Source organism: Zootoca vivipara, chromosome 4, assembly GCF_965207765.1.
Source record: "Zootoca vivipara chromosome 4, rZooViv2.hap1.1, whole genome shotgun sequence".
Classification (NCBI taxonomy): domain Eukaryota; kingdom Metazoa; phylum Chordata; class Lepidosauria; order Squamata; family Lacertidae; genus Zootoca; species Zootoca vivipara.
In genome coordinates, this window is record NC_142587.1 from 85932414 (window position 1) to 85953026 (window position 20613).

The following is a 20613-nucleotide window of genomic DNA, read 5'->3' on the forward strand; positions in this document are numbered from 1 at the left end:
CCTTTGTGATTAGTGGAAGCAGAATTTGCCAACTAAGAAAATACGTTCAGGTTTGCACCCTTACTTAACACAGGTTGCAGATGCCAGGCTTACTTTGAGCAGAATCTGGATGATGTTAGGAGCTAAAACTATCTTTATAGCCTTCCAGGCATAGAAGTGCAATAAGCCTTGATCTCAATCCACCAGAAATGAAGGCACTGGAATGCAATGCCACCGTTGGGCAATAAACACTTGCAGTTCCTCTGCCAGGTATGCAGAAATCATTTCACCAACATCTCTAAAATGCACAGTGACACCACTTCAAAAATCTACTCCATTAACACCCAGCCTTTTTTCCATTCTGGAGCTCAAGGCAGGATACATGAGCTCCCACACAGTCTTTTGCCCAGGCAATGACCCAGACCAGACCAGTTTATTTTGAGCAGGGAAGCTGTACCCTCTTGCCCTGAAGACTGTGCTCTGCAACCAATCATGCACCTCCCTGCTGATGGGATGGCACAGAATGGGAACCGATTTCCTTGGTGGATTTCACTGGTTGGTGCAGAGGGTGAACGAATGGGGATAACTCTACCTGTCTTTTGAACTAAACAAAATTCCACTGTGTCGATTAGCACAGATGAAGACGGTCTTGCTTGGGCCAGGGTGGGATGGGGCACAGAATAGAGAAATGAAACACACAGCAAAAGCTCGGAACCTTTCAGGGGATAATGCAACACACACACACACACACACACAGAGAGAGAGAGAGAGAGAGAGAGAGAGAGAGAGAGAGAGAGAGAGAGAGAGAATGGTCTGCAGAGCAGCACCCCTTTATGTTCAGAGCAAAAGAACCGTTACCATCCAACTTCAGTAAGTGAGAATGTGCTAGTGGAGTAAGATGCACTTACTGTCTGGGTCTGCCAGGCACGGGGTATATCGTCCTTTTGGTTTGCGAGTGCCTGTGGAAAGGCAGATTGCTCTCGTCCTTCTTGAGCCCGATCGGGATTGAGGCTGCGGAAGAGGGATGTTGGGGTCTGGGGCTGTGTGGAATATCTGTCAGTTAAAAGCAAGGATAACTGAGAATCTTTTAGGAGCAGCTATATTTCATTAGGTCAAGAGACAACGGCCAGCCTAATGCTGTGATTTCGCGGTAATAATAACAATAACAACAACTATTATTTATTACTACATTACTACTACTACTACTACTACTACTACTACAACTACAACTGATACACCACTCTTCATCCGAAGAGCACAGGGAGGTTTACAACATAAAAACACAAAATACATAATACCAAAAAAGCAATCCTCCTCGACACATTTAAAAGGTAACAGACTGTTTAATCAGTCAAAGTCTGGTAGAAGAGGAATGTTTTCGCCTTAACATAATGAAGACGCCAGGCGAGCCTCCCTAGGGAGAGCATTCCACAAATGGGGTGCCACCACAGAAAAGGCCCGTTCTTGTGCTGCCATCCTCTTTACCTCAGAAGATGATTGCAGGGTCTACCGCAAACTAGCATAAGAATCAAGGAAGAAGAAGCTGTTCTTGCCATTATCAAACATGAACGGGATGTAGGTTAGGATAAAAAGGTAAAGGGACCTCTGACCATTAGGTCCAGTTGCGGATGACTCTGGGGTTGTGGCGCTCCTCTCACTTTACTGGCCGAGGGAGCCGGCGTACAGCTTCTGGGTCATGTGGCTAGCATGACTAATTCGCTTCTGGTGAACCAGAGCAGCACACGAAAACGCCGTTTACTTTCCCGCCGGAACGGTACCTATTTATCTACTTGCACTTTGACGTGCTTTCGAACTGCTAGGTGGGCAGGAGCTGGGACTGAGCAATGGGAGCTCACCCCGTTGCGGGGATTTGAACTGCCGACCATCTGATCAGCAAGCGCTAGGCTCAGTGGTTTAACCCACAGTGCCACCCACGTCCCTCTGTAGGTTAGGATATGGAGCAGCAATTGTGAGGTTCAAGGTTATATGGCATTTCTGCTTTTGGATTTTATTTTAAGTCTGTGCCTTTCAAGAAGTTCTACAGGATTCCAGTGTTCTACCTTTTCGTAATGCTCAATGAGAATCTCAACCACAATATTCTGAAACTTGATGTTCATCATTGCAGCCACAGTTTCCTCCTGGGCTCTCATCAGTGTGGGGCCAAAGATAACCCCAAGGTTGGAGATGGTCATGAGATTTTGCTGACTATGTAGTGATACCCTGAAAAGAAAACAATTTAAAAAAAGGGAGGAAGTTAATCACCAACCACTAACTTTCTGTTCGAAGAAGAGGTGCAGCAGAATTGCAGGGTTATTATTTGTTCTTTCTATCAGGCTTATAATTTTGACATGGTAATACACCTCAGAATGATGGAAATGTTTCTCCTCACGGAAAAGAAAACAGACTGCAAGAAATCCAAAAATATTTTTACTGGTTGTGCCCTGCATATTTTAAGAAAGGCTGCAAGTTTCAATGCATTCCTGCAGCTAACTCGTGCTATATCTGAAGGCAACCCTTCAGAGTTTTTAATGTTTGACGTTTTATCGTGTTTTTAATTAATATTCTGTTGGGAGCCCCCCAGAGTGGCTGGGGAAACTTAGACCCCAATGTAGAAGAGGGCCTCACCAAGGGGACTTTCTTGGTGCTGGGATGGAGTGTTTGCGGGATACACCTGCAGCACTTGTGTTTTTATGAAGTGGTTCTCTGCTAAACAGGGAAGGTATAGAGGAAACACCCACCAAAACAGGGCCAACTAGATTAGGTCAATTTCACATTGGGTCATTCCATGTCAAGTGATCGAATGATTTTTACCGTACCATTTTATATCTATTGCTTTCATTTTCAGTTTCCTAACAGTAGTATAAGAAAAGGTCCCAGATCTCAGTTTTTTTATTTTTTTATCACCTCTCGATTTTGAGTTATGAGGGTTTGAAATATCAAAACAAACAAACAAAAACTCAGCCCAGAAGTGAGATATTTTAAAACTGAAAATACTGATCTCTTCAGAACATCATGGTTATTAATATGATATAGCACTTGATCAACTTAGTTTAATTTTTTAAGTTACGAAGTTTAAAATTTTAGTTACAGGTAGGTAGCCGTGTTGGTCTGAGTCAAAGCAAAATAAAAAAATTCCTTCAGTAGCACCTTAAAGACCAACCAAGTTTTTATTTTGGTATGAGCTTTCGTGTGCATGCACACTTCTTCAGATACGCTTGAAGAAGTGTGCATGCACACGAAAGCTCATACCAAAATAAAAACTTAGTTGGTCTTTAAGGTGCAACTGAAGGATTTTTTTTTATTTTAAAATTTTAAAAAGTGATACCCCCCCCCCAAACCCTGTATTGATTGTTTCCTATTTCTAAGAGCTTTTTGTATAGCCCGGCAAGGCCAAAATTGTCATTTTTTTTTTGAATTAAAAAACCTCATAACTCAAAAACGGGAGGAGATAAAAATATAAAAGTTTAGATTTAAACTTTTATATTTTTATCTCCTCCCGTTTTTGAGTTATGAGGTTTTTTAATTCAAAAAATATATATGACAATTTTGGCCTTGCCGGGCTATACAAAAAGCTCTTAGATTTAAACTTAAGTTTTGATTGTTCAGCAAAGAAAATTGGACGACATCAGGTTAAAAAAAAACGTTAAAAATTGGATTCCTTGATATGGAATGAACCCACTGTGGCACTCCTTGGCTCTCATATATCTGGAGAGTGAGTTTTTGCACCATCTTCTCATGCTGCTCCTAGACCCAAGCTTTGTTTTTGGAGACTGAGGAAGACAATAAGAACAGCCTTGTTGCATCAGGCCACTGGCCCATCTGGTCCAGCATCCTTGTTGCCATGGCGCCCAAAGAGATGCTTGTAGGAAGCACACAAGCAAGACCTGAGTGCTGCAGCAGCACTCTTCCCACCAGAAATTCCCAGCAACTGCCATCCTGAGGCCTCCTGCTTCTGATGGTGGAGGTGGACCATGGTCAATGTGGCTGGCACTGAAGTGTAAACGGGAGGGAGCCTTTTCAGTTATGTGGCAAGTTATATGCATTACGGAGAGTTATAGGAGGAACCCGACAAAGGCTGCCAATTTTGCCAGCAGCCCCGAGTTCGGTAAAGCATTCAGTTTCAAATTCAGCAGCTCAATCCTGCAGAACTCTGTATTTCTGAACTATACGTATTAAAACTAAAATAAAAATCATGGCGCTTCACAGCTTCATTTTGTTAAGTCAGGTGGTTCCAGGGTGCTATGCAGATTTTCAGTTCCTTATCCAGAAAGGGACTTTTGACAAATAGGGTCCAGACACAGGTAGGAATACTAAACCAGTTTCCCTTTCACTCTGAATTTATCGTCCACAACACGGAATATTATGTTGCTTCAGGTTACCATGGTGACAAATTGGATAGTTCAGATGACAAAACAGAAAATTGAATTTGATATCATTCTGAGTAATGGCTAGCCACCAATCTGCAAACAGGTTCAAAGGCTTAGGTTCTTGCAGAAGCTTTAGAACATTACTTTTTTTTCAGAATGCTAATAAGCTGGAACTTTTTAATAAACCTATTTTCCTTTGGCCTACTTTACTTTTCCCTGCGAAAAGTAATCCGGTATTGAAAGGTAAGGGAAAGGTGGCAATATCCTTTATTCCCAAAAAACCAAAATCACTGTCTTCTGAAACTATTACTGTTACTTTACCACAGGCCAATGTGAAGTTTTGAATATTGCTAATTTGCAGACCGGTGTGTAAGTTATGGGGTGATTTTCCTCCTTCCTCTTTTCTATTAAGATGGCACAACATGCAAAAATAGCTTCCACAATCCAATCCTCAGAGTAAGAAGCAAGATCTGCTTATTTGCAAAACTTTTATTCCGATTTTTTTCATTTATTTCCTGCACTTGGGGCATCACAGGTTTTTCAGTGAGCTTTACAAAATGTAAATTTCGAAACGTACAAAAATGCATCTACATTGCTTCACTTTTATGGTACTTTAACTGCTGTACACTTGGGAGCTGGTTCACACATGCACGGACATCACCTGGTGATTACGACATCATACGATGACTTGCATGTGTGAATAATAGTAATAACAAATAATAAATTTTTATTTGTACCCCGCCCTCCCCGGCCGGAGCTGGGCTCAGGGCAGCTAACATCATAAAACTAACGAAGTATACAAAGAACATAAGAACATAAAAAAACAGGCAATCAATCAATTAAAATACATATTAAAATTAATTCAGGGCAAATTAAAATCTGGGCAGATGGCAGTCCATGGGTAAAATTGAGAGTGGTTAATATTCTCCAGGGGCAAATCATAGAATCATAGAGTTGGAAGAGACCACAAGGGCCATCCAGTCCAACCCCCTGCCAAGCAGGAAACACCATCAAAGCATTCTTGACATATGCCTGTCAAGCCTCTGCTTAAAGACCTCCAAAGAAGGAGACTCCACCACACTCCTTGGCGGCAAATTCCACTGCCGAACAGCTCTTACTGTCAGGAAGTTATTTCTAATGTTTAGGTGGAATCTTCTTTCTTATACTGTAGTTTGAATCCATTGAGGTCTGACCAGAGCAGAATACAGTGGTACTATTACTTCCCTTGATCTAGATCAGGCATGTCAAACTTGCGGCCCTCCAGATGTTTTGGACTACAATTCCCATCTTCCCCAACCACTGGTCCTGCTAGCTAGGGATCATGGGAGTTGTAGGCCAAAACATCTGGAGGGCCGCATGTTTGACATGCCTGATCTAGATGCTATACTCCTATTGATGCAGCCCAGAATTGCATTGGCTTTTTTAGTTGCTGCATCACACTGCTGACTCATGTCAAGTTTGTGGTCTACCAAGACTCCTAGATCCTTTTCACGTGTACTGCTCTCAAGCCAGGTGTCACCCATCCTGTATTCGTGCCTTTCATTTTTTTTGCCCAAGTGTAGTACCACAGGTCTTATAAAGGACCTGTGAGCAGGCTAGGAGGCCTCTTTAATGCTTGTTCTTATACAGAAAGAAAAGAATCAGACTGTACCCCGACCAAAGGCCTGGAGGAATAGCTCCGTCTTGCAGGCCCTGCGGAAAGATGTCAAATCCCGCAGGGCCCTGGTCTCTTGTGAGACAGCATTCCACCAGGCTGGGGGGGCCACAGCCGAAAAGGCCCTGGCTCTGGTCGAGGCCAGTCTAATCTCCCTGGGGCCTGGGATCTTCAGGGTGTTATTATTTGCAGAGTTTAAGGTCCTCTGTGGGGCATACCAGGAGAGGCGGTCCCGTAGGTGCGAGGGTCCCAAGCCTCATAGGGCTTTAAACGTCAAAACCAGCACCTTAAACCTGATCCTGTACTCCACCGGGAGCCAGTGCAGCTGGTAAAGCACTAGATGAATGTGATCCCACGGCCGGAACCCTGTAAGGAGCCTCGCCACGGCATTCAGCACCCGCTGGAGTTTCTGGCTCAGTTTCAAGGGCAGCCCCACTTAGAGTGAGTTACAATAATCAAGCCTGGAGGTGACCGTCGCATGGATCACAGTGGCGAGGTCAGGGCAAGAGAGATAAGGGACCAACTGCTTAGCTCGGCGGAGATGAAAAAATGCCGCCATCACAGATCTCCTACCTTAAAAAAAAACCAAAGGTAGCCCTTTCCAGTAATAATGTGCAGAGAAATCAAGCAATGTGTATGCATGCATGTACAAATCAGGTCTTGTTGACAGGCAACTAAATGTGTAAATCAAATCCACCAAAAAACACTGTGCTTGAGGGGATGTGACCTCAATGGTCACTTTGCCCGTGGTCACAGATTCACACCAGCAAAACCATCACTTGCTGTCTTCTGGAAATGAGAATGTGCATCTCAGCTAGCTACGCACGTGAACACATATACTTACATGTGAAAGTCACCCATTCTAATTCATAAAGCAATTTATTTAGAAATAAACCAACTATCCTTCCTCATGTCTCACCTTTCCTTTCTACCAACAGATTCATCATTCCTTTTTTGTTTTTGTTTTTTGGTGGGGTGCTTTTTCATTTTATGAAAATAATTTATAAAGAAAAATACAAAGATTAGTGTCTTTTGGTCCAAACTAAAGCATTAATCCAGGGGCAAAAAAGAGAAAGAGAAGAGGGGGGGGAGAAAGAAGGAAAGAAAGAACAGAAAAAGAATTAAAAGAGATAAAGTGACAGAAAGAGAAAGAAAAGAGAAGAGAAGAGAGAAAGAAAGAAAAGTTAAGAAGCTAAAGAACTTCTGATTCTCCGTCTGTCCGCTATATAAAAATATTTTTCACTTCATCCACTCCAGTATAACACCTAATTACTCTGAATAGATTTCTTTATGGGCTTCACCCGGTGATATTTTCTGAATTGGGAAGCTCAACAAAACGAAAACAAGGAGGAAACAAGAATCCTTCCTACAGCACACAAATGTTAGGCCTAAGCAGAGCAGTGTCATTTCAGTTTGTGTATTTTTAGAAAGACATGAAAGTATTACAGGAGATGAAAGGGAAAGGGCCTTGAGCTTCTTTTCCACAGACTCATTTTCCCTGGCAGAAACAGAGGGCAATTACAATTAATGGGTTAATTTAATGTGCGCTGCTTATTTGTCAAGAACCTCCAGGGCTCCAGCGACAAATACATTTCCAGTCAGCAGCTCTTTGCTCACAACCTTAAACAGCTTAAGCATCATATAGGGTGGTATATAAATTCAATTAATAATACTTTTCAATAATAATAATAATTTCATCTCTTTGGAACAAAGCAATTAGGGAAGGTGAAGAGTGGCGCCAGAAAATAAACTACACAGAAGCATCTTCCCTCCTTTTCATCTCTCCTCCCAGCCCCATCACCACAAAGGAAAGAAAATAGTTATTACTTGACCAAGTGCTTGATCAGGATGTCCAGCATCTCTCGGTTTTTCTCTGGCAGTTTGTGAACAAGTGCATGGACTGCTTCTACCCTGTAATTTTGGTCATCAGACTCTATTAAAATAATAATGATTAAAAAAACAAAACACACACAATACATTGGTTTGTTGGTTTGTTTGTTAAACTTATCAAGGAACAAATCAGGCTGCATTTTAGCTCTAAGGATTGATTTAAACCGGGAATGGGGAACTTGCCGCCATCCAGATGTGACCGGACTACAACTCCCAGCATGTCCCTACCACTGGTCAGGCCATATGGGGCTGATGTTGATGGACTACAGCTTGCAGAACCAGAGGTCAGGGATGATGGGAGTTGTAGTCCAACAAAAGCGGGAGACTACATGATCCTCAGGGTCCCTTTCCAAGTCTACAATTCTATGATCTATGATTTTGGAATTCCCCTGGCTCAAATGCCCTAGTCTAATGGTTTCAACTGTGTGTTTGTTTGTTTTTAAAAAACTGACTTGTTTTGTTTTAATCAGTGTTGGTGCTGACCTTTAAAGCCCTAAACGGCCTCAGCCCAGTATACCTGAAGGAGCGTCTCCACCCCCATCGTTCTGCCCGGACACTGAGATCCAGCGCCGAGGGCCTTCTGCCAGTTCCCTCACTGCGAGAAGCAAAGCTACAGGGAACCAGGCAGAGGGCCTTCTCGGTAGTGGCACCCGCCCTGTGGAACGCCCTCCCATCAGATGTTAAAGAGATAAACAACTACCTGACATTTAGAAAACATCTGAAGGCATCCCTGTTTAGGGAAGTTTTTAATGTGTGACATTTTAATGTATTTTAATCTTTGTTGGAAGCCACCCAGAGTGGCTGGGGGGACCCAGCCGGATGGGCGGGGTACTACTATTACTACTACTACTACTAGGGAAAGGTAAAGGGACCCCTGCCCATTAGGTCCAGTCGTGACCAACTCTGGGGTTGCGTGCTCATCTCGCATTATTGGCCGAGGGAGCCGGCGTATAGCTTCCAGGTCATGTGGCCAGCATGACAAAGCCACTTCTGGTGAACCAGAGCAGCACACGGAAACGCCGTTTACCTTCCCGCTGTAGCGGTTCCTATTTATCTACTTGCATTTTGATGTGCTTTCAAACTGCTAGGTTGGCAGGAGCTGGGACCAAGCAACAGGAGCTCACCCCGTCACAGGGATTCGAACCGCCAACCTTCTGGTCAGCAAGCCCTAGGCTCAGTGGTTTAACCCACAGCGCCACCTGGGTCCCTACTACTACTACTACTACTACTACTACTACTAAATCACAGATGTTCTAAATGCTTTGATGGAATCGCTTACTTTGTGCATTTTAGTTATGAATGGATTTCATCATTGGTTTTGTACTGTATTTATGCGAGTGCAAAATAAATAAAAATAACCACCACCTCTGGCCCTCCAGATGTTGCAGAACTACAGCTCCCCTCATCCCTGGCCATTGGCCATGCTTGTTGGGGCTGATGGGAGTTGTAGTTCATCAGGAACTGGAAGCTTCATGGTTCACCACGCCTTGCCCTACCCAGGTCATTGCTAAATGCAGCGGATGAAAACTAGACCTCCCATTTTTTATATGACTGGATAACACAGTTATCTAGTTTGGCCCTATGCCCAATATTTCCATTGTTGTGCCTCATCTCTCAAACAAAATCCCTGGGCAGCTGGTGAATGCAAGTTTCTCCAAAGGTTTCCCAAGGATTTGCAGTCACCAGCTGTCGACTGAATTTTCACTTACTGACGGCAACGACGAAATCCTTGTGCAATTTGTAGGTCATCAGTGGCTCTGCAAGGCACCTGGGCAAAACATTTTTGGGGGGTGGGGGTGGGGAGAAAGGAGAAGAGTTTAGTACATTATTCAATTTTCTTGTTGGTTGCAAGATAGTCTCTTGCTATGGCTCCACCCTAAACTTGCTAAGATGTAAATCAAAGATAGCTCCAGTGAAACTTCAAGCAAGAGTACAGTTGGAAGGAGAAATCAACAGTACAGTTGGAAAAGACAGATTAAGTTATCCTGGCATGCTGTGCTGGAATTAAACAGACAACGCGGGAGGAGAGCCAATTTGCCTACTAAACTGTGGGCAATTGCCAGATTCCTTTCTGCTACAGGGAAGATCATTCCAATTGTTAAGATTACCGGGCTGTGTATGTCTGCCTGCTTCTTTGAATTCTCAAGCGGAAGAATCACCTGTTGATACTTGTCTCCAACCAGCATTTGGAATATGCGAAGCTGCGTTACAAAATCAGGTCACCTACCCAATATTATCTACACTGGGTGGCTGGCAGGAATATTTTCTTGGAACTGTAGTAAAGATGTCTGGCTGACACAAGGGTGGGTAAGCTTGGACTAAGCTATAACTAAGCTGCCATACTTCCTCCTTCAGCTGTACTGTGTCTTGGCAATTCCAAGTACCCTTTTGCATCAATTTTCTATCTTTCTTAAATCATACTTTACCAACTTTACCAACCTTCCTCAACATATCGGAGAGGGCACATCCCTGTGGGCTGGCCAGTGCATTAAGATCAGTCAGAGATATCCCCTTGGTTTAAATGATGTGTATTGCAGGGGCCTGTGGAAGAGCCTTTTCTGTGGTGGCCCCACCTGTGTGGAACAATCTCTCCACTGAAGTGCATCTCATCCCAACCTTGTGTTCTTTTGGATGCCTACTTTTGTTGTTGTTGTTGTTTGATGACCAAGCAAAGTCATTTTTATGATGTTCTTTATGCAAATTATGGGGTGGGGGAATCAATGTTTGCCTATTCCCCACCTAAACATTAGGAAGAACTTCCTGACAGTAAGAGCTGTTTGGCAGTGGAATTTGCTGCCAAGGAGTGTGGTGGAGTCTCCTCCTTTGGGGGTCTTTAAGCGGAGGCTTGACGGCCATATGTCAGGAATGCTTTGATGGTGTTTCCTGCTTGGCGGGGGGTTGGACTGGATGGCCCTTGTGGTCTCTTCCAACACTATGATTCTATTACGGGTTGCATCCAGTGCTGTGCCAATGAGTTCTGCTGGTGCAATGGGGTTTCTGTTTCCTCATCTGTCTATGCTCCACACACACCCCACCAACAAAAAAAAAAAATCGGCTCTAGATGGTCTCCCTAACCAACTGGTGTGAATAAAATGACTTCACACAGGTTACACACAATATTTAAAAATAGCATTTTAAAATAAAAAAACCAGCAAGAACAAAGCAAAGCAAAACAAAGCAAAGCAAAACAAAACAAAACAATCCCCCTCCCAACGAAACTAAAAGCAACAGAGAACACAGTTCCAAAATTAGCAGGAAATCTAAAATGCCTGGACAAATGGGAAGGTCTTCACCTGGCACTGAAAATGGTTAGTTAAGTCCAGTCGAATTGGACTATGGGGTGCAGCAACTATGGGGAGCTGGGGTTTGTCTTCAGACAGCTTTCTGGGTCATGTGGCCAGCATGACTAAACTGCTTCTGGCGCATGGAACACCATGACAATGCCAGAGCACACAGAAATGCCATTTACCTTCCCGCCGCAGCGGTACCTATTTATCTACTTGCACTGGCGTGCTTTTGAACTGCTAGGTAGGCAGGAGCTGGGACAGAGCAATAGGAGCTCACCCCGTCACGGGGATTCGAACCGCTGACCTTCCGATCGGCTAGCCCAAGAGGCCCAGTGGTTTAGACCCCAGTGCCACCCACTCCCCCATAAAGCTTATAATGCAGAGCACCAGACCAACTTCCTTTAGGATGGCATTCCAAAGTTCGGGCAGCACGTAGAAAAGGTTCTCTACTTTGTAGAAGCATAACTTACTTCTACTACATGAAGGCACATGGAATAGAGCCTTCCTAGAATGGCAGGTTGGTATTTTATTTATTTTTTCATACCCCCACATTCATGAGAACTATTCCAGGAGTTATAGTTTTGTTTACCCTACTTGAACGCCAAGTTAGGGAAAATAATGCTAGGCTGTTTTGACAGAATAAATTTGCCAATTAAAGAGAGATTTACTGCCCGGTGCTGTGAACATTAGATAACCATTTAGAAATTAATCAGGCCTCGTTGCAAGCAGAGGGGTTTATGGTGGCACAATAACCGGAACAGATAGCTATTAATATAAATGAATATTGGCTGGTTATCTCCGATATTATATGGTGCTGTTCCCCCGTTATATTACATCGGGATTGCAGGGTGAAAGAAATATTGTTAAGCTAGAAGGAAACAAGAAATTTTGAACCCGCACAGCTTACTCACCTGAGGTAGTTCTTTAGTCCACTGGTAATAGTTTTGTTGTCCCAAATTTCCAAATCAATGTCCATGTCAGGAGGGGATTTTGGAGCTATGAAACAGAAAGGGGCGTGACAATGCATTACTCAACTGCTCCGCGTGAAAAGTAGTAAGCGAGGAATGTAGAATGTGTCTTAAATATCTAACATGACCCTAGAGTACCTACAGTTGGCAAAAAACAACGGGAAGAATAAGAGGACAAATGAAACAAAAAAACACAAAAGGAAGGGAGGGTGTTTAAAGAGTATTTAACGAGTAATGGTATATCTGAAATCCTAATGGCAGATCTAGGCTGAACCTGGTATAAATTTAAAGAAATAAAGAATGTGGAAGAAAAGAGAAAGAAATGAAATAGCAAGTAGATAGTTACAACTGTGCGATAAAATAATGAAAACATATAGGCTACAGAGAGAATAATTGGAAGCGTTGTTTTTATTGTTGTATCTTTTTTCTTTTTACTGTTTATATTTTTCTTTTTTTCTCATTCTTTTTGATTGCATTTTTCCTGTATACACATATTTTGCGAAAGGTGTAAATATTGTGTAAAGTATGTTGTTGTTTAGTCGTTTAGTCGTGTCCGACTCTTCGTGACCCCATGGACCATAGCACGCCAGGCACTCCTGTCTTGTGTAAAGTATATATGCTGTATTTTAAAACTATTAAAACAATAAATAATTTATCTTAAAAAAAAACCTAACATGACTGCCCCAATACATCAATGGAAGCAGAAGCGTTTAGTGCATGTTTCGAGAGTCATCAGTTTCTATGGTTCCAACCACTGGAAGCACACTGCTCATTCTCTGCACATGAGAGATCCTAGGTTTACTCACCAGCAGCCCCAGTTGAAGAAGTTTCATGTTCCATTGCTCTGCCAGGGATATTTATTTAAAACATTTTTATCCTGCTTTCCCTCCTTAAGTGCAGCATCTCTGACCCTGCTACGTATCCAGTGAGTGACTTACGAAATCAGTGATATATTTGGAAGCACATTAAAGCTGGTGGTTAAGCAGCTAGGTTTCTTATCTGTCCTTAGAGTAGCCAGGGATGGCGAGGAAGTCCGTTATATACTTCAGCCAGTTTGCGTGCGCATTCATTCGCCTGAGAGAAAAGGGCTTGAAGCCTCTACCTGCTTTCCCAAATGAGGTTTTGGCAGGGTCCTTCGCTAATGCTCACTCCTTGGTCTTGAGTGCAGATGAGATGCATAAATAGAAGAGCTGAATTAAAAAATTCCTTCAGTAGCACCTTAAAGACCAACTAAGTTTTTATTTTGGTATGAGCTTTCGTGTGCATGCACACTTCTTCAGATACACTGAAACAGAAGTAACCCCCACCCTCTGAATATACATAAGGGTCTGGTTACTTCTGTTTCAGTGTATCTGAAGAAGTGGGCAAGCACACGAAAGCTCATACCAAAATAAAAACTTAGTTGGTCTTTAAGGTGCTACTGAAGGAAATTTTTTATTTTGTTTCGACTCAGACCAACACGGCTACCTACCTGTAACTTTAATGAAACTTATTACACTAGGGCAGAAGGGGGTTAGAGTGCTCTATATGCCTAAATCTCTACTTGCACTGGAGAAAGTGCAGCGTGCAAAGAAATTAGTTTGCATTAAAGCTTTTCTCGTTTAACAAACAAGCAAATAAATACCCAATTTTCACACATAGCAATATACACAACAATAGAAGACTTCAAATAAGTAAGATGACGCGCAGCCACACTTACAAAATATGGTATTCATCAGCTTCTGAACTTTGGAATTCACGCCACCTATTCGGTACAACCCCAAAATTGTGATACCTTCAAAGGACAAAACAGAAAATGGGAGTTTTTGCCGTGTTAAGACATTTGCATTTGGGCAGCTAATTTGATTTACTTATAATATCGGCTTTGTGGCTGGCTTTGTGTTACATGTGAATCAGTGTTTGTGGTTTGTTTCCTCAAAATTCTCTGATTTGGCCGAGAAGCAAAGGGTTTTTTGGCTTCCTGATCATAGGGGAAAACAAACCACAGAAGCTGTCTCACATGTAATGTGAATCGTTTGTTTTCTTCTTGCCATGGAAAACGGTTAGCATGGGAAGGAGCAAATTGGGAACATTTGAACAGTGTGCACCAGTACTCGGTTCATTTTTTTTATTAAACCACAGTTTAAAATAAGCTGGGGACCCTTTAGTGAAGAGTGAGTAAGTAATTCAACAAACAAATAACATTATTAATGTTGTCGTTTGAAAACAAACAAACAGATTGCCACATGTAACATCATATGGTGGAGTGTGTGTGTGTGTGTGTGTGTGTGTGTGTGTGTGTGTGTGTGCAGCCTATTGTGCACAGCCTGTTCCATGTTTAAATCAAGCCACACTTTACAAACACATGCAATGGGCTACGTATCGCCTAGGTGAGATTTACTACAGCTCTGTGTCAAACAGAGGCACCAAAAATTTCATTTCTGCTAAGGCAGAACCAAATGGCTTGCACATCACTTAATACATACCTCTCGTCTCTACTGCATGAATGCATTTCCTTACAAAGTTAAAGCCAGCTTCATTGAGGAACGCTGTCAAAATGGGAGGAACAAATCTGTCACAGTCCAGCAAGCAAACAAACCAGAAACTCGTGGCTTGTGACTTCACGGCCACGCAAATAAAATACCTATCTCAATATCCAATTGATTCATTCCAGTTATTTATTTTTTTGAGGCCTAGCCCTCTCAGAACAGTGTCAGAAGTTACGGGACGGAAATTATTGCAATCTCTGGACATTTTTCTAAACAACAGTGGTTTGTTATTACAAACCTCTAATTGGTTGTCTTCTTGCAGCTTAGTTGCTGCTCAATATCGGAAGGAAAGGGGAAGGAGAAATGTGATTTGTTAATAGCAAGTGTTGAAGAGACGGGGCCAGGCTCATGGGGAGAAATGGAAAACCCATCAAATGAAATAAAACGTGGAGGGGAAGGGGCCCCATCCTGATACCTGGGTAGCTTTTCTAACTTCACTCATTTCAAGAGACCCTATGCAGGATCCAAAGGCACACCGAAATCCGAAGGAGTTCAAGCACAGATCTCAAGCACAAAATCAATAAAACGCAAATGCTTAAATGTGTGCCTGAAATCCCTCGGGTTTTGGTGCACCTATGTTTCTTAGGATCATGCCCACTGCCTTCACCTTTTAAAGCACATCTTTGAAACATTCAATGTGTTTAAAAAAAAAACTGGCATGAAGAACAAAAAGGGCACAGTGTGATAACATTATTGTCACTTGGAATCTAAGACAGAGCAGTACTTAGCGCCAACTATTCAAGAGAAAGCGTTGGAAACTGAGAATTACATCATGATGAGCTCCTTGGAAAAGTGGAAATGTCAGGCTAAACTGACATCCCAGGGCATTTGCAGGGCGGAAACAAAACAGGTTATTGCCAACATCTACTAAAAACACTTGAAGGCAGGAAAGGCGCTATTTGTGGGGCTCTCTAATTAGCGCAGCCAAAATCAGCTGTTCTTCGTAGTTATTTCTACAAAAGTTAACTGGCTAAATTAAGAAGAACAGAATGTATAAAAGCAATGTTCCTGACAAGATTGCCGTAATTGGTCAGGAGCTAGTAAACGGCTTACAATTTTAACACTCATATATAGTTTTGTGCAGAAAAAAGTGTTCCAGGGTCACTTCAGATAGGTAGCGTGATGAGTGGGAAGTTCTTATTACGGTACCCCCTCTTATTACTTCCTCTTCCTTGCCAGTGGAGAGGTCTGGGGAGAATGGTCAGTAAATATCCAACAGCAGTGACCTACAAGCAGAGCTTTTGCTGGACGGCTAAGTTATATCGACGAAGAAGGGAGACGAACTTGGAATCCACTAGTCACCATGCCACACACCAAAAGCATGCAGCAACAAGACTCCTCAACAAATTCCTCTATTTCACAGGGCAGATTTGCCACCCCTCACCCCCCAAATCACTGAAACAAACTGTAGATGAAATAGCGAACAAACCAAGCTTACATATTGCAATAAAATCTGCGGTTTGTATAGGTTATTCAGAGAGAAGTCACAACTTTCAGATAGACACGACTGTGGTTTATTGAGTTTTGTGATTTAAAACGAACTGTATGCACACAGTAGTAAGCTATGGCCTCTTAGATACAGCACAAAATAAATGGAAGCATCTACTAGCTGTAAGTAATTTGGGTAGACTTTCTGAAGGCGTGGTCATGAAAAATGGGAGTGTAATGGTACAGCAGAACAGGGGAAAGTTGTTAAGAAGCAGTATGCACTTATGCAGAAGGACTCAAAGGCATAGTTAACAATCTCATATAATTGAATATTAACTTACTTTCTTCTTTCTTGCTAATAATAGCTGGCAAGGTATAAATCTAAAAAAAGAAACCAGGCATCACAGTCATATTTACTTGTTTGTTTACTTTGCTAGCAGTTCAGGTTGGGGAAACACCATTTTATCCTTACCACAACCCCAAATGGGAGGGGGAGAGCAAGCGAGATGGTTTGCACACCACGATAAACCATAGTTTTGTATTTCACCAAGATTGAATTGTGAATGTGTTTCCCTCCCACCATGTGGCAGCCAAATGGCTCAGACGAGCCTCAGCAAGATTTGCTGTAGTGTCTGAACACGGGACCGACGACGGCTTGTTCGTTTCAAACGAGTCACGAGCCGCAAGCCGGAAATAAACCCAAGAACTAAGTGATTTATTTCTTCCTTAACACTGCCGACTGACTTGAAACGAACAACCCACAGTCCATTTTGGGACAGAGCAACAAGCCATGCATCAAAGCGGTTTGCAGGGATGAAACATAAAACCACACAATAAAAACCATAAAAAGGTTAAAAACAATTAACCATCGCAGAAGGGTGTACTCTTAATTGTCTGCCGAGGCCTGGCAGAAAGCAAAAGTTTTCAACAGGCGTTCAGAAGTTGGCACAGAAGGCAGAGGCTGAATTTCCACTGGCAGAGTACTATTCCACAGGACTAGGCCAACAGACCAAAAGCTTGGTTTCTCATTGTTGTCAAATGAGCCTCACCAACTTGGGGAATGACCAATGACACTCAGTGATCGAGCTGGGATGTAAGGCAACCTGGAAATCAGAGGTCCAACCACCTCCATGGTGTTAGGGATTGGAAGGGCTGTGAAGGGTGTATGGCAAAGGCCAGGGGATTGACCCAGGAGAGGAATCTATGGGGCTTGGCACCACCAGCTACCGTGTTTCTCCGAAAATAAGACACAGTCTTATATTTATTTTTCCTCAAAAAAACAAAAACAAAAAAAAACAACGACACCACTATGGCTTATTTTCAGGGGATGTCTTATTTTTCCCCTCCTCCTCCTCCTCCTCCTCCTGCCATGGCTGGCATTGCTGCTGTGCCTATCACTATGTCTTATTTTCGGGGTATGGCTTATATTCCTTGAATGCTTTAAAATCCTGCTATGGCTTACAGTGGTACCTCGCAAGACAAATGCCCTGCAAGACGAATTTTTCACAAGACGAATGCGTCTTGCGATCTGACGGTGACTCGCAAGACGAATTCGTTTTGCGGAAAATTCATCTTGCGAATCGCGGTGTCCCATAGGAATCCATTGAAATTTAATCAATGCGTTCCTATGGGCGAAAAAAAATTAAATACATTCCTATGGGAAACCGCGATCCGCAAGACGAATATTTCGCAAAACGAATTGACTCGCGGAACGAAATAAATCCGTCTTGCGAGGCACCACTGTATTTCATGACTACGTCTTAAAAGAGGGGAAACAGGGTAGGCAGTAGCTGAGGGAGAGGAATGGTCAGAGCGGTCTGAGGAGGAGGAGGGAGGTGCGCAGGATGTGTCAGAGGTGGAGGAAGAGACTGTTCAGCCAAGGGATGGGCCAACCGATTCTCTGCCATCTCCCATCCCACTGTCTCCGAGAACAAGGAGGGGCCTGAAGAGGGAAGAGGAGTGACAGCTTCCACATAAGAGAAGTCTCAGGGTGCAGGCATGCAACCTGTCAGAGGAAGGTAGGTTTGTGTGTGGTCTGACTGTTGCTGCAACTGCTCTGCAGGGCACAGACCTGGGGAAGTGTGTGTACAGGTGTATCTGGAATACCACGCGAATTGCTGCAAGTGCGAGCTTTCGTCAGCAAAAAAATTACCTATCAGACATGTGTCTTCCTTGACTGGGGTGCCTGGGACACACAGGCACCTTTGGTAATCACTCGAGAAAGGGCCTTCTTGGTGGCTGCTCCCAGATATTGGAACTCCTTCCCTAGAAAACTAGACTGGCTCCCTCCTTGTTGTCCTTCCTCCTGCGGCGGATGACTTTGGGAACTGAGTGCTTTTATCGAAAGGGCTGGTGCCATTCTCCTTCTATTGTAATTATTGGTATGGCTCTAACAGATTTTATATATGGATTTAATTCTCTCAATGTTTAATTGTTTTTTAACGATCCCCCCTATATTTTTAGTGGTTCTTATTTCTCTCTATAAGCTGCCTTGAGCCTTGTCAGGGAAAAAGGCATGGTATAAATAAATAAATGTATCAACATCGTCATCAACATCGCTCTCTAAGTGTTGGTGCTGACCTTTAAAGCCCTAAACGGCCTCGGCCTAGTATACCTGAAGGAGCATCTCCACCCCCGTCGCTTACCCCGAACACTGAGGTCCTCATCCAAGGGTTTTCTGCTGGTTCCCTCACTGCGAAAAGCGAAGTTACATGGAACCAGGCAGTGGGCCTTCTCAGTAGTGGCACCCTTCCTGTGGAACGCCCTCCCTTCAGATGTCAAGGAAATAAACAACTATCTGACTTTTAGAAGACATCTGAAGGCAGCCCTGTTCAGGGAAGTTTTTAAGGATTGATGTTTTTAGATATGCTGTAAGCCACCCAGAGTGGCTGGGGAAACCCAGCCAGATGCGCGAGGTATAAATAATAAAATTATTATTATTATTATTATTATTATTATTATTATTATTATTATTATTAGGCTTGGGGAGGGGGCAACTGGAATCTCCACCCACCCAAGGTCTCTTTATTTACTTCATTTCTTTTTGCTGCAGCCAAAAATTGTGGGGCTTTGGAGGGGGGAAATTGTGTTGTGGGGACAGGATTAGGCCCCCATGTCACGTGTTTAGCCTCCCCCACCCCAGTCTTAAAATAGGCAAAGTAAATTTGCTGTTAATTCTCTGCCTGGAAAAAAATAAATCAAAAGAAACAAATGATAAAACAAGGATTTCCTTACCGGTTCTTTTCCATCCATTGCTTCCAGCCAGAGCTTCCGGTTGGATTCGGAATAAGCTTGTAGTGTAATGATCCCATGCCTATTTAAACAACAACAAAAGCAAGCAATAAACGTGTTTTGTTTTGTTTTCACAAATTGTGAAGATTGCCTGGAGAGAAAAGCACCATGCTGAGTAAAATGAGAAGGAGTTAGGTGCTAGAGTTGAACTGAATATTTCCAGTGAACTTCTTATCTCTATACAAAATGCTCACTTTCATTATAAGAGCTTCCCAAGTGGAGCTCTTGAGGGCCAGCAGTTGAGACAACTAAACAAAACGACAGAGTTAATCGAGCAGACTATCAAAAACAACATTAAAAGTTTCTGATGTAGACTTTTGGCCACATTCTGCCTTGTCAAGGAGGCCTTCTCAAGGAGCCCAAATTAAAGCAACAACAACAAAAGTCTCTAGGGTCAAACAGATTCAAGGAACGAGGGGCGGGGAGGGGAGGGACCCTATTTATTTCAGAACTTCTCTCTTCAAAACAGGGGAAACATTTAAAAGCAGCCGCGAACGATTTGCCCATCTGCAGTGCTGGTAAACTGCCATCGCCTGGCAATATTTTGTTACTGAGTGGCTTGCAGATGCTGCAGAATTAACACACATGTACTGTCTACACCAGACATCCCCAAACTTCGACCCTCCAGATGTTTTGGACTACAATTCCCATCTTCCCCGACCACTGGTCCTGTTAGCTAGGGATCATGGGAGTTGTAGGCCAAAACATCTGGAGGGCCGCAGTTTGGGGATGCCTGGTCTACACCTTCCCAAAGATTTCACTGTGTTTAAAACAAAAATGGCGTATTACTTGTGGTGCCACCGCAGCACATTGCTATAAATCTATAGTAAACATGGGGTTTCCTGGGGTGTATCATTCTACCAGCAATGCACCCCCTAGCCTTTTTTTTGGGGGGGGGGAGGTTTCAGTGGGATAAACAGGAGTGACTGTGTACAAGGGGGAGTTCTGGTACCTTTCCAGAGACCTCCATGTAGAAGGTAGGTAACACATTGTAGGTAACACAAAGGATCATAGGTAGGCTGCTGTAGACCAAGAGAGACCATAGGTCCATCTAGCTCTGCACTGTCTGCAGCAGAGTAGGGCGCCTCCTAGTGGTGGGGAGGAACAAGGGAGAGGGCTACAACTTTTATATCTGACTTGTAGCCTTACCAAATGCATCTGGGTGAGGCGCTTTAGAAAGCAGGATGCTGGCCTAGGTGGATCTGGCCCGGTAGGGCTCTT

General features: G+C 43.2%; 1 protein-coding gene across 1 annotated transcript in view; it reads right to left on the reverse strand.

Annotated features, from left to right (window-relative positions):
- The window catches only part of ARHGAP42 (Rho GTPase activating protein 42), a 157983-nt gene that overhangs the window by 8435 nt on the left and 128935 nt on the right, over positions 1–20613 (reverse strand). Inside the window, exons 11-19 of the mRNA XM_035116468.3 lie at positions 19336–19414; positions 16443–16482; positions 14611–14673; positions 13845–13919; positions 12089–12173; positions 9600–9658; positions 7828–7933; positions 2040–2199; positions 888–1032 (exon numbers count right to left, since the gene is read on the reverse strand). Coding sequence (XP_034972359.1) covers positions 888–1032; positions 2040–2199; positions 7828–7933; positions 9600–9658; positions 12089–12173; positions 13845–13919; positions 14611–14673; positions 16443–16482; positions 19336–19414 — 812 coding nt within the window. The remainder of the gene's footprint in view (positions 1–887; positions 1033–2039; positions 2200–7827; positions 7934–9599; positions 9659–12088; positions 12174–13844; positions 13920–14610; positions 14674–16442; positions 16483–19335; positions 19415–20613) is intronic.